The sequence below is a fragment of the Chelon labrosus genome (assembly GCF_963514085.1).
Source record: "Chelon labrosus genome assembly, chromosome: 2".
In the NCBI taxonomy this organism is placed as follows: Eukaryota; Metazoa; Chordata; class Actinopteri; order Mugiliformes; family Mugilidae; genus Chelon; species Chelon labrosus.
In genome coordinates, this window is record NC_140338.1 from 7,840,165 (window position 1) to 7,857,962 (window position 17,798).

The 17,798-nt window shown below is 43.9% G+C and overlaps 1 protein-coding gene across 1 annotated transcript; it reads right to left on the reverse strand.

Annotated features, from left to right (window-relative positions):
• Positions 1 to 17,621, reverse strand: tmprss6 (transmembrane serine protease 6). Its single transcript, XM_084556008.1, has 18 exons — positions 16,103 to 17,621; positions 13,611 to 13,739; positions 13,182 to 13,324; positions 12,450 to 12,517; positions 10,936 to 11,126; positions 10,761 to 10,802; positions 9,377 to 9,581; positions 8,858 to 8,994; positions 7,498 to 7,610; positions 7,298 to 7,407; positions 6,382 to 6,524; positions 6,183 to 6,281; positions 5,066 to 5,179; positions 4,692 to 4,808; positions 3,816 to 3,984; positions 2,961 to 3,238; positions 1,162 to 1,298; positions 1 to 812 (listed from the first exon to the last, which is right to left on the reverse strand). The coding sequence occupies exons 1-18, from the start codon at positions 16,179 to 16,181 to the stop codon at positions 648 to 650; spliced, it is 2,439 nt and encodes an 812-aa protein (XP_084412134.1). The 5' UTR covers positions 16,182 to 17,621; the 3' UTR covers positions 1 to 647.
• Between the last annotated feature and the right edge of the window lie 177 nt (positions 17,622 to 17,798).

Genomic DNA, 17,798 nt, shown 5'->3' on the forward strand with positions numbered 1-17,798 from the left:
ATGCTTTATTATGTAGGTTTTATTCTTATGTTTCATGCAGTGCTGTTTTATGTAAGGTGACCTAGAGTGCTTTGAAAGGCGCCCACAAATAAAATGTATTATTATTATTATTACACTGGTTTATGTTGACATTATAGCTTTGAACGTGTTGGCATGGTGACGACAGCATTTGGCTCTAAGCGCTGATGTGATACAGCCTCACAGACTGGCTGTGTTTCATATTCACTCTCAGCCAGACATGCAAACAAACAGTTTATTACAAAAAAAAACAGAAAAATAAATGCTGTTACACGAAAGTTTAATATCTTTCAGCTATAAAAGATTCAGCCTGCATGACAGTAAATGATCCAGAACTTCATCAGCTGGAGTCCTATTATAATTTTTACTATTTTATCTTTGCTGTTTTGGCTTTGTCTTTTCACTGTTTGCAAGATGCATTTTATAAACACTTTAAAATATCAGCTCTGTCACATAAAATGGTTCATAATCGTTAGCTTTGTAATGAATTCAGAATAAAGCCGTTCACATTTTCCCACTGTGCTGTGTGGATGAGAAGCAACCTCAAGTAGTTTACCAACACCTCACATGGTGTGGCTGATGTTTTAATTTGCACGGAAGATGCAAGGATGAGGAAGATCTTCGGTGGCTCAGCGGCTGCTGATGACCTGCTTGATCCAGTCGGTGAGTCTGGTGACGCGAGTGTAGACGCCGTAGTAGTCGGGACGCCCGCAGCCTTTGCCCCAGCTCACCACCCCGGCCAGGAACCAGCGACCCGACGGCTCCTGGCAGACCAGGGGGCCGCCGGAGTCTCCCTGACGGAGGCACAAATGTAAGAGAATAATGTCATTACGACGAATAACGATGCTTGTGATTATTGTTGGTGATTATGACGACACTCGGTGCTTAGATGCTACTCATATGACCAACTTAAATTCAAAGATATTCAGCAGTTGTTTTTTTTTATTTTATTTATTTTTTATGAAATCTACACTCCCACTTTTTGCCTTTGGGCTAATATAAATCCAGATGAAGAAAGAGAGAGACTTAATACATCATGCCTCGATAATTATACCCAACAAACACAGATCAGCCACAACATTATGATCACCACTATGACTGAGAAACAAACTGAGCCTCTCCTAAGAAAGTGCATCTCCGTACCTGACAGGCATCCTTCTCTCCACTGCGATACCCAGCGCAAAGCATTCTGGGAGAGACCGTGTGGCCGTAGGAACGAACACAGGCTTCCTCGCTGACCAGGCGGACGTCCACCTTCTGAAGTACGTTGCTGGCCTTTCCTGGAGGAATTCAGAGGACAATAGCGTTGGAGACTAAACCTCGGACTTCAAGTGCAACACAGAGTCATGTCGTATGCAGAAGTTCTCAGACAACGTTGCAGTTGTGGGCCGTATCAGGGATGGACAGGAGCGGGAAGAAGAAGAATCTGGTGAACAACTTCAACTCATCTCAGATAAAACCAAGGAGATGGTAGTGGATTTCCGGAGGTCCAGGCCCCACCTGGAGCCTGTAACCATCAACAGGGAGTGTGTAAAGGTGGTTCAGACCAGTACCTGGGTCTACATCTAGATCACAAACATGTTGGCTAACACGGACTCAGTATACAAAAAAGGTCAGAGTCTATTTCCTCAGGAGGCTAAGGTCGTTTAACATCTGCCGGAAGCTGCTCTACATGTTCTAGGAGACTATTGTTGCCAGTGTCCTCTTCTACGCTGTGGTGTGCTGGGGAGGCAGCACTAAGAAGCTGGAGTCCCTGACATCAGTGGCAGATGTAAGGACCTTGAACAAACTCCAGAGTATCATGAACAATGTCCACCACCGTCTACACGACACCAAAGTCAGGCAGAGAAGCTCGTTCTCTGACAGGCTGCTGCCTCTGTCCTGCACAACGGACAGGTTGAGGAGGTCATTTGTCACTCAGGACATACGACTCTACAGCGCCTCCCTGTGAGGAACCAACTGGACTGTGCTCACTTCTATATATTTTTGACACAGCGATGTGGCTAACGGCTTTGTTGTCGTCTGAGTGCACAAACAGGAACACTAACAATGTTTTCATCTTTACTGTGAAAGGAAACTATCTCATAATAAGTACGGTAGCGTAACCAGAGTTAAGTCATGCATTCATCCGAACCCTCATGAGAGTTGGCGGACCAGAAAATAATTTCCACCATCGTTTCCACCTCTCCTTCAGGCCATCACCTCCTCATTTGGGTTCAAAGTGACACGGGCAACCACTTCCACCCGCACCGACTCCATCTCCTCCTCCTGCCTCTTTAATTTTCACGGGCTAACCGCATGTGTGTTTGCTCAGTTATCATACACCGCCCACCCACCCACCACAAACACTCGTGCGCACTGTTTTGAGGCGTGACTGACAAAGTGTATTTTAAAGAGCACTCGACCGCTTCCTGAGGAAAATAATGCACGAGACTGAATAATGCATGAGCCGGTGGGGGGAAAAAAGTTTTAACGCTCGTCCTCTCGTAGGAGTAAAATGGCTATTTCGCTTTAATATAAACTGTCAGGTGAAAAGCAGCAAATAAAACTGCACTTTAAAATGGTTTGCAAAACTGCACTGTTGAATGTCCATTTATAAAAGATGCTGTCTATCCATACATAGGCCTGTGGTTAAATGGAAATTTTCTGCAATGCAAGACAACAACAACAAAAAACCTTGGCCTGAGAAATCCTTGATGCAAATGGTTTAATTTAAAGTTTTATTGGACAGGTTTGAAATTTGAATGTTTTGAAAGACCAGTTACTTAAATAAAGCAATCTGGAAGTTATTTGAGAGGTCAAATTACACAGTAAAGCATAAAGCCTGTTATCAAGCATGGCTTAATTTCAAGGGGTCATGTGTAATGGCACAATCTAATCTTGGCTAATTAAGGTAATTTTGTTTTCATCCGCTCTCCACTCCACCCTCTCTCCCTGCTCACCTCCCTCCCGGAGCGCCCCCCAGCCGGTGACCCAGCACAGCAGGCCCGGCTCCAGCTGGTGGGTGGGAGGCGGCAGGCACGCGGGCCGGGCGTGTCCGGCCAGCAGCGCCGCGGCGGGGCGGTCCAGCTTCAACAGGGCCAGGTCGTAGTCGTGGGACTCGTCGTCGTAGTACTGGTGAAGATGGATGCGCTGAACCCGGGCCACTTCCTCTACGGGGCTGCTGCGGTTGAGCATTAGTTTACCCAGGTAGACCGTCCACACCGAGGGGGAGTAGAGGCTGCAGCAGGGGCAGAAGTAGAATAGTTTTTTTTCTTGTCCTGGTGCTATTTAAAATAACATATGATACCCATAAGCGTTCGCCATTTGTGACTTATGCCAACAAATATTTGAGCAGCTGTTTGTTTTTGTTTTTTTTTAATCTTCCCCATCCACTGAAATGCCAAGACTCACTGAAGGCTGCAAAAGCTTTTAAGCAGCATGCAGGAAAACAAAGTAGAGAAGAACTGTTAATCCTCTACAGGATGTTGCAGCTATAGTTTTGGCCCCAGTCCAGGTGGCTGATGCTGGGTTTGAAAGAGACACAGAATATATAAATACGTAAATACTCTGGCTCTGAGTCAGACGGGCTGTCACAGCTAAACCTTGGACTGCTCAGATGCCAGAAGAAGAAGCACAACTGCAGGACTGAACATAAAGGATGTTTGGAGGAAAAAGTACTCAGCAAAACATAAGAGACTGAAAATTCCTGAGATGTGAAAAGGAGTCATCGGATTCGATGATTAGACCGAAAAGATTTAAATCTTTCCCCAACAGAGTGTGTCAAGTTTCAAGTCATCCTGGTTTCCTGCACTTACCGGTCATCATAGAAACAGTGGGCAGCAGACACCACCCACTGGTTGGAAATTAGCGCACCCCCGCAGATGTGGGTGCCCCGCACCTGCAGGCTGGCCTGCCACGGCCACTCGCCCTCTGAGGCATCGGTACCCCCAACGATGCGGCTGGAGAACTGCCTCAGGCCGCAGTCTGAAGACAAAATGCAAAAAAATAAAAAAAAAGGTAGATTTACAGTCGTAATGCATATACACCGATCAGCCACATCATAATGACCATCTGACTAGGTTTTGCCAGCACACACCAGGACAGGTAACTCCGGACTCAACGGGGAATAGCACTAGCGAACCATAATAAAATATTGGTGAAATGAACAAGTTTCAGGGCAGATAATGCGTTATTTAGAGGCTGTGTTTCGGTGCCCCATTCACTCCCACTATATGCATATACGCGGATCTAAATATCTCCCTAACGACTCCAAATAACACCAAAGTTATATGGGTGAGTAAATGATCGTATTTTATGCCAGAAATAAGGTCCAGGTTGCAAATAACGGTGGTTCCCCTTTAATACTTGCTGCATAATATATCCCACCCACTAACAGTTTCCATGAAAACGCCCACTTCACCTGTCAGTGGTCATAATGCTATGGTTGATCGGTGTAGATAAGCCGCAAATAAACTTCTTGAGGATTACTTAAAATTATGTTTACATCCAGTAAATATATTGTAATTCTTTTGACAACGACAACAAGAAAAACATAAAGGAAAGAAAAACTGATTTGTTATTCGATTTGACTTCACTTTCATGTTGGCTTAAAACAATCTTGTGAAACCAGTTCAGAGCGATTCTGATTTGAAAGTTCATGTATCAAGAATGAAAGTAGTTTATCTTCTCACCACATTGTTTCTCGTCTGAGGCATCAGGGCAGTCGGTGACAGAGTCGCACTCCGGGTTCGGCTTCTTCAGACAAGTGCCATCGGCGCAAACGTAGGTCATATCTGTGCACTGCACACCTGAACACGCACATAGGCGGACATGAATGCTTTGTCTTGCTTCTCTCTGTTGTACTTGTACCCGATTTAGCAGATTTTCTTATGTAATCTCGCTCATCTGAACTTAAACAGAAAGTTCCAGTAGAATAAGCTCCGAGACCAAAACAACACATTTGAGTCAGAGAGAGCTCAGCTATTTCTCAGACTACCTGCCGCCAGAGGCTGTGGCGCTCCTGTACGTGTGAATATGTGTTTACTCGTGGGTGTGAGTTTGTTACCCTCGGTGCAGTTCATCTCGTCTGTGGCTTCGGGGCAGTCTGGGTGTTGGTCGCACACTTTGTAGTAGTCCACACACTGACTGTCCTCTGGACACTTGAACTGTGCCGCACACACTGAAACACACACACAAGGAGATACTAGTACCAGCATGCGTTTTTGTTCACATGAAAACAGAAAGACAGAAGTTCATCACTTTGTGACATGAAGATGCTCGGAGGACTGTTGTACTTCTTATTTAAGCTGCAAATTGCATTTTGAGATAGCCTCTAGTTAGTGGATACCTGTGCCCCTAACCCGGACCGTAACCCTTCTGTCCAAGTGAATTCATAGGATTTAGAAAGAACCATCAAATTAGATCAACATCTCGCTTGGATTTGATGCCAACTTTCATTAGCAGCAAACACTGACAGGGCTCACATTATAGTTGTTTTGCTTTGACGCTCCTGCCAGCAGCTATGCAGTAAATGTGGCAGCCTCAGATCTCCTAAAGCACAGGCGTCAAACATATGGCCCGCAGGCCAAAAGCAGCCCTCCAGGGGGGTCTAATCTGGCCTGCTGTATCAATGTGCAAAGAGCGAAAATGACATAGAAGACTGCAATTTTTCAATAAAAATAACTGCTGTTCTTAATTTGTCCACTGATTTAGAAAGAGAAGTGGACAGAACACAACGCTGGGACCCAGGACTAAACAGCAGACAGCAATGTGCGCAAATTGCATTTATTTTAATATTTATTTAAAGGATAGTTTATAAATTGTAAACATTCTCCTGATTTACTTGTTCTTCTCAAATGGAAGAAGTCTGGAGTTGACGTTACTTATAGGTTATCATTCTGTTATCTTACTGGTCCGGCCCGCTTGAGATCAAATTGGGCTGTATGTGGCCCCCCTAACTAAAATGAGTTTGACACCCCTGTCCTAAAGTGTCCCGAGTGGCCTCACAAGTTGTGTAGTCTCTGACAAGCAGTAAATTCAGCAGTGTCTCGCTGCACTGGGATTTGCGGCCTTCGTGTGTCGCATTTAATATTTGAGAATTTATTTCTCCTCTAATTTCTGGTGGTAGCAGGAAACAATAAAATATGTGTGCAGACAGGGAGTGACTGCCGTGAAGCATGTACCACAGTTCCTCTCGTCAAGTCCGTTGGGACAGTCCTTGATTCCGTCGCAGACGGGAACACAGAGGCCGTTAACGGTGCACAGGAACTGGCCCGGGCAGGCTGTTCGGCACACAGATGAACACAATTCATTCACAAGCACGGCAGAAACATTCTTTATTGCTCATTTATCCAGATTTCCCGACGTGCATCGACAACTCACGATCTGACAGGTTGAAGATGCTGTAGTGCAGCTGGAGGCCCGGCCCCGTGAGCGACACCTCGGACGTCATGACAACAGTCACCGTGGTAGAGAGCAGGGAGAGGCGCTCGACGTAGGGCTGCAAACCTCTTGTACCGCACAGTCTGAGAAACGAGAGAGGTGACTAAATTCAGTAGAAATTGCAGTCATGCTTCACTTCGGTGGAAGAAGAAGAAGGGTATAGCAGAGGAAGCACTCTTTGAATGGCAATGGTGCCCTTAAGCCTGCGACAATAAGCTTGTACTACGGTGCAAAAAAACAAACATTTCTTGGGTGAATGCTGATTAGCAAGCACAAGATTTGCCAGAATGAATATAAACAGATATGTGAAATGCTTGTATTGAACCAGAAATGGGCTCACAGGTGAAGGTTTTTTGGTCGTGTGGCACAATACTGCCCCCTGCTGTCCAGCGTAGAAAACAACTGTGGTGATATAAACAGTTTACCTCGCTAGTTTTGGTTCATTTTTGCGTTGTATTTTTCCTGTCAGACACCTAGCTGCTGTACACAGGTGGCCCTTACAAATAAATACTTTAACTGATGTCAATTTTTTTTTGCTCTCTCTGCTTTGTTCTTTTACAAACATTTGTGCCGCTGCCACCTGTATGTGGTACGCTGCACGAATGCAAGGGAGAAAAAGAAGAAGCAGGGCTCAGACTAAAATAGACTCCGCACCTGTGCACTACACAGAGGCAGAGTTCCACATAAGCCACATTCGTTTTGCGCTGCTCTACCCGCAAAGTAGATTACATTGTGTAATAAGTGGAAAAAAACTGAACAGCTGAACTCTCATCTGTAGTTTCTGCATGTGAGCCTTGAGAGATATGAGGATATTAAAGAGTAACGGTTTGATGGCAGATCAGCTAGACTAGTCTACCTGCGGTTCTGGATGATCCACTGTCCCTGGGTGCAGGCCTGGTTGTAACTGGCTCTGCTCAGCTCGTAGCCCTCAAACTCCAGAGACAAGCCCGTCCCTGCATCGGGCATCTAAAACGGAAACACACGCAATGTCCTTTAAACATGTGATTAATGTACCGTCACTTAAAAAAAAAACCTATGTACAGATGAGGGACTTACAGTAAAAGTCCAGGTGCAGTTGGTGTTTGGAGGGTAGTAGCTGGGAAAGAAAGGTGTCCTTAGAGTCCCCTGAACCCCTGACACTGCCTTCAGCTCTATAGTGGAATTACAGTCTGAGAAGGACGGAGAAAAAACAAAAAAGAAAATGTATCCACAATCCAAATTCATTCTCCTTCCTGATATTGTGTATGAGCACCCCGCAGATACTTGATCAGTTTTGATCTAGTGAATGTGGAGGCCAGGTCAACACCTTGTGCTGTTCTTCATGATTTTTTTTTTTTTTAGTTGTTTCTAAACCGTTTTTTGTGTCAGGCTGCATCCTGCTGGGTGTAACTGCCGTGGGGTTCAGCTGTTTTAAAGAACTCACTGCACAATTACTTGGAGGTGAACTCTTCCTCCAAATTAGCTCAGTGAGGATTCTTGGAAGCTTAGTATCTGAGCAGAATCGATGGAGCACTTCATCCTCTCTTTCGAGCCTGTAGACGGATCTATTTTACAATGCAAGTGAAGGAAAACCAACAAATTTTCGGTTTTAAAAGAGACTTTCAGGTTCTTTTTGTTCATAGTGCTCAATCTGAACCTGATCTAGGTTGTTGGCGGAAAAAGGGTTTATAATCAAATCAATAATCAAGCTTTATTGTCATTTTGACATACATACAACTGTAATGCAGGCAGAATGAAATTGTGTTTACTCTCTGAGATCTGTGCAGACTTAGCAAATAAGTAAAAGACTCAGTTAAAGTTAAAATAAGTGCAAAGTACAAGGTGCACGGTGCCCTTCCCGGGGCCGGTTCAGCAGTTCAACGGTCTAACAGCTTGTGAGAGAAAACTGTTGAGCAGTCTGTTAGTCCTGCTTTTGTTCTTCATGTTTTTCTGAGTTGTTCCTAAACCAGCTTTATGTGTGCGCCTGTGCATCCTGCTGGGGATGTGGGGTTGGTTTGCCTGGTCTGGTCTAGGTGGGTGCTACATGTCTAAGTAACATCCACATGAATGAATGCCAGGTCCTAAAGTTTCCCAGCAGAACACTGAATCGTCACAAGATGGTCATGTTATTTACTTCTCCTGTCAGTGGTTTTAATGTTGTGGCTGATTGGTGTATGTTGTGCCTGAAGCTGAATCTTTGGTGATTCCCTGAACCTGTAGCCTAACCAGCTGGTCAGTGTTTTCACGTATACTACTTTCACAAGTCATACTCATTCATGTGAAGCACCAAATCCAGCATCATACAGCTACTTGCATTGCTTTGGTCTTTTAGTATTTCCTTTCTAAATCTAACTATAGAAAAAGCCTTTCTAATTTGACTGGGCTGCCATTAAACTCACAGTGTGTGGGTGCGTTTCTAAATCTGTACAGGTCTTACCCTGGCGGTCCCAAGCCTGTGCTGCTAAAGAAAATGGGTCCTTGTAATTGTAAAGACCCTGTTTCCAAACCACTGTCATCCACTCTCCCGATGAGAGGACACGCACGGCATGCTCATGTCTGCTGCAGCCGTACACACTGGAAAAAGAGACACAGAGATGCAGCCAGAGGGAGTGAATGTTTTTCTTATGAATGCACATAAATACAGTAGACATGCATTCCTGCTCCTCACAAATGAGGCCCTGACATAAAGTATCGTAGCCCTTTCCAGGAAGCTTCAGTTTCTTCAATGTTCATCTGACACAGTACTGTCAGGGAGGAATCTGATTGTTTCCAAATACGACAGATGGCGTGGCCCCCACAGAGCCCTGATCCCAATATCACAGAGTCCGTCTGGGATTATGCGATGAGACCGAAGTAACTGATCCACAGCACGCTCTCGATTTCTTGGGTTAAGCTTCTTACTGATTTGATTTGTTATTTACAGCACTTTGAAGAATATATGTGTTCTTGAACTCACGATGTGATGAGGTGGTTGTCGGTGGGGGTGAGGGAGTTGTACACCACCAGCCTGTCACGGCACTCTGGCAGCAGCCACTCCATGTGCAGCTCCAGCTGGGACCCTGGGGCAGCCTGGAGGTGCCACAGGCAGGAAGAGCGCTGCGTGTCGGGGCCACGGAGAGCCACGGGGCTGCTGGACACCACCTTCTGATAGCGATAACAGTCTTTCGGGGCAAAGGAGCCAAAAATGAGAGTTAGAGATTTTGTGGGTTTTCTACAGTTTATCCATAACTGATGAGATCGTGAAGCGTTTTGATCATAAAGTTTGATTTTACATGAGGAGATAATGTGTTGGATGAAACCCGTGCTGCCTTCAAATGAAGCTGTGTTTACCATGTTCACAGGAAAGTCTGCGATAGCCTATGTCTTGAATATTTCCGACTGAACACATAAGCTTGCTGTTCCTACATGGGATGTCGTCCCGTAGACGCAAAATACTTCAAGCGGTAACGTCTGCTGTAAGTTGTGACCAAAGAATGAAGGCTGCTAGGCGACAATTAGCGCCTAGAAGCTACTGAGGCTAACAATTTAGCAAGCTAATGGTGGGGAACATAAGGGAGCGTCGTAATAAAAATAATGAATAATATATACTGTCTGTATATATTTTATTAACTTATCCATGACTAAACACGCAAGGGCAAAGGTTTAATTACCTCTAATGTAAGCTAGGAACTATAGCGTACCTGGCAAACTATCGTAACCTAGCCTACTTCCTGCAAACCTCTTGCATTCCTCCCAAATCCAAGCATTAGGATTAATTATTTTGTGTGGTCAGAGGTAATGTTCGACAAAAAAAACTTGTTTAGGGCTAACACATCCACTGACTTTGATCCAAGATGTGATTAGCATTAGGCTATAGGTTAAGCTAATGTTGTTAGCTCTCTCGTGCTTTGCTTTGATCTTCTTCCCCAAAACCGTTTCTCTGGTTTGTGTTAAAGGTGCATTCACTGATTGCCTAAAATGAAACTTTAATAAACATCCCACATGACCGATATCACATTTTGAAATGTCATAAAAATCCCAGTGGACTGTCAGTCAAATTCTGAAAGTCATTCTTGCAGCTCTTAAAAGTTTCATACTAAACAGTGGTGAGATCTTATCAGCTCGTTATGGATCTTTTCACATTGGAATTACTATGTAATGTGTCATGTAATGATGAAAAGCATAAGCCTGCTGTGCTTTCTGATGATTGTTATTTTTCACACATCAAAAATTTTGTTGAGGCAGACAAACTGTGCCGCGCTGCATGCTTATTAATTCAGCAGTGAAAATGGGCAGATTAATAAAAAGATTAATAGAAATCATTAAATTATGAATAAGCAAATGAAGATAAAATGTGATACCAAACGAGGCTTTCAACAGTTCTATAACTTTGGAGTCGGTTTCTGTTGGGAGCAAAGTAAAAAGACAGAGATTAAAACTGAAACTGAACCATATCTTTCTTATCTTTCCTCGTACTGTTGTTGTTGCCGTTGTGCAGACACACTCTCGAGCTCCTTCCTCCGCTTTTGCACTCACCACTGACAGACAGCGTAGGGATGTGGAAGAGGTATCCATCGAAGCTGGCCGTTTCTTCCTCCTTTGACCCGCTGCTGTACGCCCTCAGGCCCTTCTCCAGGCTGCTGGTGACCTTCTCCAGTGTGACTCTCCCATCGTGGCTGCTGGGTACAGACAGCACTGTCCAGAAGTGAGCCACAACACTCCCTTCCCTGCAGAAAACAAGCCGTGCCATTCACCCACGCATTCACAAGGATGTTTGCAGAACACATTTTCATGCATTTCTGCAACTCAATTCTGAGTCCGATGTAACTTTTAAAGCAAATAAATCCAGACCTGTTTAGTATTGTGATAATCAACTTGATTAGACTATAATATGAGTCCACGGTGGGTGACACACAGTAAGATTGACATTACACTATGGCAATGAGAAAAGGCAACCACTTCTGTGAGTAACACCTTGTGGGAGACCACAACGTTGAAAAGAAAATGAAACCCACGAGGGAGCCTTGAAAGCTGCACACTGGGGGCGCCCCCTTTCCCTCTCGCCGGGTTGAGCGGACACCCCGTTAACTGAGGCTACGGGCCTCACTGCAGCGGCCTAGTTTCTGATTCCAGCCTGCACCCAACGCTGCACATTGCATGCAGGAGTTAAAGAGACACTACGCATTCAAATGTGTGACGAAACACAGCACCCCACTGACAGGTTGAAATCATCGTGGACCTTTCAAAGTCAATTGTTAACATGGGTTACAGCATTTTTCCACTTTTTTTTTTTTTTTGCACGTAAAATATACGTGACTGTTGGTTTGCATGTATTTTTAACATGCAAACCAACATTGGCAATCAACATTTCGTATTATTTATGTCATCTGACCACAGAAAAAGAAATATATAAAAATTAGAACATTGTTATATGATTGTGAGCACCACCTTCATGCACACTCTCTCTCCAAACAGCCCCTCCTCCTCCTCCTTAGCCTCCTGCCCTCATTTTATGATATTTCAATATTATATGGGCGTAATTAGACTCAGAGCTGAGGTGAACTAAAGATCAACCAATCAGCCGAGACTGTTGTTTTGTTGACAGCAAGCTACGATGTAAAGTCGTCACTGCTTTTATGATCAGTGATGCTGTGGATGACAAATTTAATCCCCAAACTCTAAACACGTACGAAGCAAAACTCTGAAACAGACCTTTTGAATCATCCAGTTTCATGTCAGAACCTGAGAACAACAGCAGTGTAGGGGTGGGCCACATTCGTACCGGGGATTTTTTTAGCTGCAGTCACACGCTCAACCACAAAACCTAACCCACTGAATGCGCAGAGGTTGACAATCACATTTAACATTCGGCACCTGTAACAGAGGCTGATCACTTAGAAGGGTGCTTGAATTAAAGCATATTAACCAGCAACAGATGTCTTAAACACCCTTAGCTATTGCGTTAGCAGTGTTGCACATGCAGCGCATGTAAGCTCTGTCACGCCCATCTCAGTTATTATTAGTGTACTGTACTTGATTGATCCACATACCCAAAGGCGAACACAGTGGTGTAGTTGAAGTATCGAGAAAGACTGGAGCGTCTCATAATTGTCTCTACCTGAGAGACAGAAAAAAGAGACAGAAAACATTCATCATGATAGATGTTAGTCATAACTGAAGGACAAGATATGTACATGCAGGTGATTTCCTCTGGATGTTACCTACTCGTTTGTTCTATCCACCCACAGTGTACACCGATCAGCCACAACATTAAAACCACTGACAGGAGACGTGAATAACATTGACCATCTTGTGACAATACAATGTTCTGCTGGGAAACTTTTGGATCTGGCATTGGTGTGGATGTTACTTAGACATGTAGCACCCACCTAGACCAGACCAGGTACCCCCACCCCATAGAAATGACACTCCTTGATGGCAACAGCCATCCCCAGCAGCACAAGGTGTTGACCTGGCCTCCAAATTCACTAGATCCCAAATTGATCAAGTATCTGTGGGATGATCCACAACCCATAGGAACCAAAGGCCCCCACTAACAACATTGTGTTGCCAGACACCACAGGACACACTCAAAAGGCCCATGTCTATTCTCTGATGAGTCACAACTGTTTTAGGGGGACCTTGTTTTCTTGTGTCTATCTTTAAATGCACTGAAAAAAATTCCAGGAAAAACAGACCACCAGGGGCTGTGTGAGGCTGAATAAAGTTATTTTAGTGCACAGCTACATAAAGTATCAGAGGAGTTCTTATTCCCTGCTCACCATGTTCTGTACTCCCTTGGCTTCCTTCTTGAACGCAGGACTGTTGTGAGAGGACAGATCAGGAGAAAAGTTCTTGTTGAGGATGGATATGTAGGCCGTGTACTGCTGCTGGACACGAGGCTCTAGCACCCAAACTCTGTACTCTGTTGCAGAGGAAGGTAGAAAGACATACACACAGCGCAGATTAACAAGAGTCTGCAGAGACTAGAAGTTCTGTGTTAGCATGCTTGCTAAATTGGCAGCAATCACAAGGCAGTCTGAGGTGACGTTAGATTTGGAGATATTTAGTCATAAAACCTCAAAAAGACTTTAAAAAAACTGATATGGTGATGACTCTAGGAGCATCCTGAGGGAAACATTGACATCTCGACCTGTTGTTATGGCAATCCATCCAATAAAACCTCATAGTGGCTAGAAGAAAAAGCTCACCCAGGAAGTACCACGCCAATGTGGCTCCTGCAGCTATAAGGATGATGATGAGGCTGATGAGGAGGGCAAGGAGACACTTGGAGGGCCGAGTCTTCCTGGCTGGTGGAGACACAGCTTGGGTCACAACCTCTACCTGCAAAACAAAACCAACAAACAAACAAAAAAAAGCTGTGACCTTTAGAAAAGTACCCGAAAGTGGGCTTGCCCAACAAGGAGCTTCTGTAATATTAAAAACATAAATGTGTGTCATTGTGCTGCTATGAGTTATTTGGGGCTGTGTTTAAGAAACCCTGTGTTTAAGAAACCCTAACCCTAATCTATCTTCACATGGCAACAACGTGTAATAAGAATAATAAGAATAAGAATAAGAAAACCTTTAATAGTCCCACAATGGGGAAATTGCAGTTTGCAACAGCATACAGAAATGACAGAGATAGAACAGATAATAGACATATTGCACAGACTGGTGTTATTACACCATAAAGTGTAACAATATTTCACATATTAGGAGTGCTCGCCATGGAGCCTAACAGCAGCAGGAAGGAAAGACCTTCTGTATCTTTCCTTCACACATCGAGGGTGAAGCAGTCTGTCACTGAAGCTGCTCCTCAGTCCCGTCAGGTCACCATGGAGGGGGGCCCAGACTCATCATCCAGCATGGAGGACAGTTCAGCCAGAACTCCCCCATCACCCACCTCCCCCACCGAGTCCAAGGGGCAGCCCAGGACAGAGCTGGACTTCCTGATGATCTTTTCCAGCTTCTTCCTTTCCCTCTCTGCGATGCCACTGCTCCAGACCATTCCACACAGGATGGCCGACGCCACCACAGAGCCTGCAGAGTGCGGCCAGTTTGAACGTTTTATATGGCAGCGATCTCACGTTGCCCATGGTTACGGAGAAAACAGCGCTGAGAAGTGAAGCGTCTCTTCTCTTCTCGATGTAGCTAACCTAACATCCAATATGACAAGTATGGTTCAGATGTTAGGGTTTCAAGCGTAGCCATGGAGTCGAGCTCAGCTCATCAGCCGATGGTTAATCTACAACCAGCCATTAGCCAGCTCAGCTTTCACCTCCCATCCAAAGAGCTTATTTAGGGTGCGTTCACACCTCGGTCGTTGTTGTGAAAGTGTGAACGTTTATCCCTCATGTTTTCTTGTTTGGCTTGGTGTGAACGTGGAGGCAGCGCGCTGTTTCCGAAGAAGTGAATTGCTTTCTCTTGCTTTTTTTTCCCCCCAGCAAGCCCTTTTGCGACCCACTTCCACCCTAGCTCCTCGTTTTATGCTGCGTCCGTCCATCATTATTTTCTACATAATGCAAGCCTGCATAATGTCAATACTCTGGCGCCTCTCTGTTCTGTACCCGGGTCTTAGGCTTTCCACATAAGCACATTGTGAAGGGCAGGTATACTTCCCAGAACAGATCCATGCTAATAAGAAATTTAATGCAAATGCAACAAGATTCTTTGACTAAAGGGGTCCTGACATCCCCCCTTAGTTTAATTTAGTTATATTCTTATTCCAATAGCTTACATTCTCCTTTTCCTATCATTGTTTATATGTAGAGGACTCGAAAATTGCACCAGAATTACTGCAGCTGCTGGAATCATTTTAAATCTGCAAAATCACTGCACGCGTGAATTAATTTCAAAGTTCAAACAATAATTAATCAATTAATCAATGATATATTTTTTATGGGTGAAAATAAAGCCAAATATTTAAATGAATACAACTCTTCCAATGTATCTCTGCAATTAGTGTCCCAGTGTGGGCTCAATGGGTGTTGTCGGCGTTGAAACACATATAGATTAGTCATTGCCACTGTTCTTCACACCGGATAGTTGCAAAATCAATCCCTGCTTGGTCCCTGCAAAGCACATCAGCGGAGCTAATGTGAATAACTTTATTGATACCCAATTGGCAGTTAAAAAAAGCACAAACAGAAACATTACCTCATTGCAAACGCGCTTCTCTTTGCCATTGGATTCCCCAAAACATCATCATGAACAGCGTTTTAGGAGATTCTGGTGTGCTTAGTAGGAGTCACTGGAGTGGCCTGAAGAGGTCTGCATAAGCTGTCTTTACTTCTTCCTCCATGCACTCCTTTTTAAACTTTTTTCTTCTTAAAAAAACAATGGTAATTCATCGAATTTTTTTCTACATAATGCAAGCCTGCATAATGTTCTTGCATATCGAATGGTGAGACATTTGGAAACAGATGGAATCAAGTCAGAAACGTATGGCAGGAAGGGCTTTAAAGTGCAGGAAGCTCAGTGCTGTCATGAAACCAGAGCCATATGAATCTACTAGTACAGATTTTATAATCACAGCAATAGCATGTAAAACCACAACAAGAGCCTCCACTAGCCCACGTTTAAAAAATATCTGTAAATATCATTGTGTTAAACACAGGTTTCACAAACAGGAATCTCAGTGTAATGAGTGGAAAATATCAGGCTACGCACGCAGCCACTTTACCAGTGTTTTCAGTATTACTGACCCCATTGCTCAGAGAGGCAGGTGTGACCTCCTGCTCACATGAAATTGACTTCTTTGAGCCGTGCCCGAGCGCCATTGCATTACTCCGGATTCCTTGTTCCTTGAGAAATCATCTTAGCGTCCATTAGGGCCTCACTGATGACTGAATCTCCAACTTAACAGCTGTTACCAAGCATCTCTGGTTATCCCACAGCAGACATGTCGCACCGACAGGCACAGAACGACTCCCGTTCTTGTTTGTAAGTCCAAAGGTAACAAGAAGAAAAAAAAAAAAAAAAGCTAGTCAATATTTTCCCAAAGCCCGTTTGGATTTGCACATTCTCGCTTAGACATAGTTTGAATTAACTCTGTGCATCCACAGGACTCTTAACTGAAGACTAACCATACATGTTGTCGAGTGTTTTTACATCTAAAGAGAGCAGGCAGGGAGTAGGGTGCACTGCAGTTATGCTGATGTCACTAATCATCACCTAGCAACAGGGATGCACCCAGTTGACTCACCTGAACAGGTATACGTCTGCTGGGATTTAAGGTGGGTGAAGGTTATTTACGCTCTCGCCTCGTTTCTCTAGAGTTTATTTTATTTTTCCATGCAAACAAGAAATCCCAGTGAGCCACGAAGTATTGTTTATTTTACTCTCAGACACTTCATTTTCTTTTTTTCTTATAAACCTACATGTGTTGCTTACAGAGAATCTTTATTTAGGGGTCCATGCAAACGAAGTTGCAGGATCCCTATTGATTTTGTCGTGATTTTTATTCTTATAATGATTTCTCTTTTTCTGCGTAACTAAAGTGTCTGCCCAGGACAAACTGCAAGGGGGAAAGGCATCAAACCTGGTAACTTGGTAGAAGTCCTAGCATGTCACTTTGCCAAAGTGTCAATACGCATGCATGCTGCTAGATGGCGCTATAATAAGTCAATTTACGTTTTACCTCATATCTAGAGAACCGTGTGCCCTAGAAACAAAATAAATTCTTTATCCCTCTGATTCCTTACATAGCCCTGGTTCTAATGGACGAAGCCATTTTGAAATTGCACCTCAAAGCAACATCAACTCCTCCTAGCCCGTTCATCCAATTCTCACCAAACTTGGCATGTATCATTTATGGACAAAGATAATAAAAAGTTCTCAAAAGAACTTTAGCAGGATTATTGATTAGAAAGTTAATGGCTAATTCATTTTTATGGCTGCAACAGTCTAACTCCAAAGCTAATATTCTGTGAAGTATATACCCAAACTTAATCAAACTTCATATCATTGACAATAACATGATTCTGTACAAGCACCCCAACTTCTGTGACCCTTGGTCTCTAGGGGGCGCTACTAAATCAACATTTCAATATTTCAAAAACTGCAACAGCTAACTCCATGAAATTTGGCATACACAATCTGTAACATATTGTGTAGATGCCCATCAAGTTGCGTGACATTACGTCAACAGGGGGGCGCTACAGGTGACATGGAAACATTTCATATGACTTTAAGGCCTATAACTTTTGAAGTATTCACCCAATCCTTATGAAACTTAGCAGCCGTCATAATAACATGCTTGCGTACAATCATCCCAAGTTTCGTGAAATTCGAGCGTATTATATCTCACAAACCACCGCAGTAAACTGCTTAAAATTTGCAGTATGGTCTATAGGGGGCGCTGCTGGTGACCATAATGGACCCCTTTATGCTATGAT

What these genes read in the sequence shown, in the direction of transcription:
- tmprss6 (XM_084556008.1), bottom strand. Translation starts at nt 16,181, where the DNA reads ATGGCGCTCGGGCACGGCTCAAAGAAGTCAATTTCATGTGAGCAGGAG. An exon ending in TGGATCATCCAGAACCGCAG is followed by an intron (nt 6,525 to 7,297) that starts GTAGACTAGTCT and finishes CTCGTTTCTCAG; the next exon opens with ACTGTGCGGTACAAGAGGTT. An exon ending in CATCTTCAACCTGTCAGATC is followed by an intron (nt 6,282 to 6,381) that starts GTGAGTTGTCGA and finishes TGTGCCGAACAG; the next exon opens with CCTGCCCGGGCCAGTTCCTG.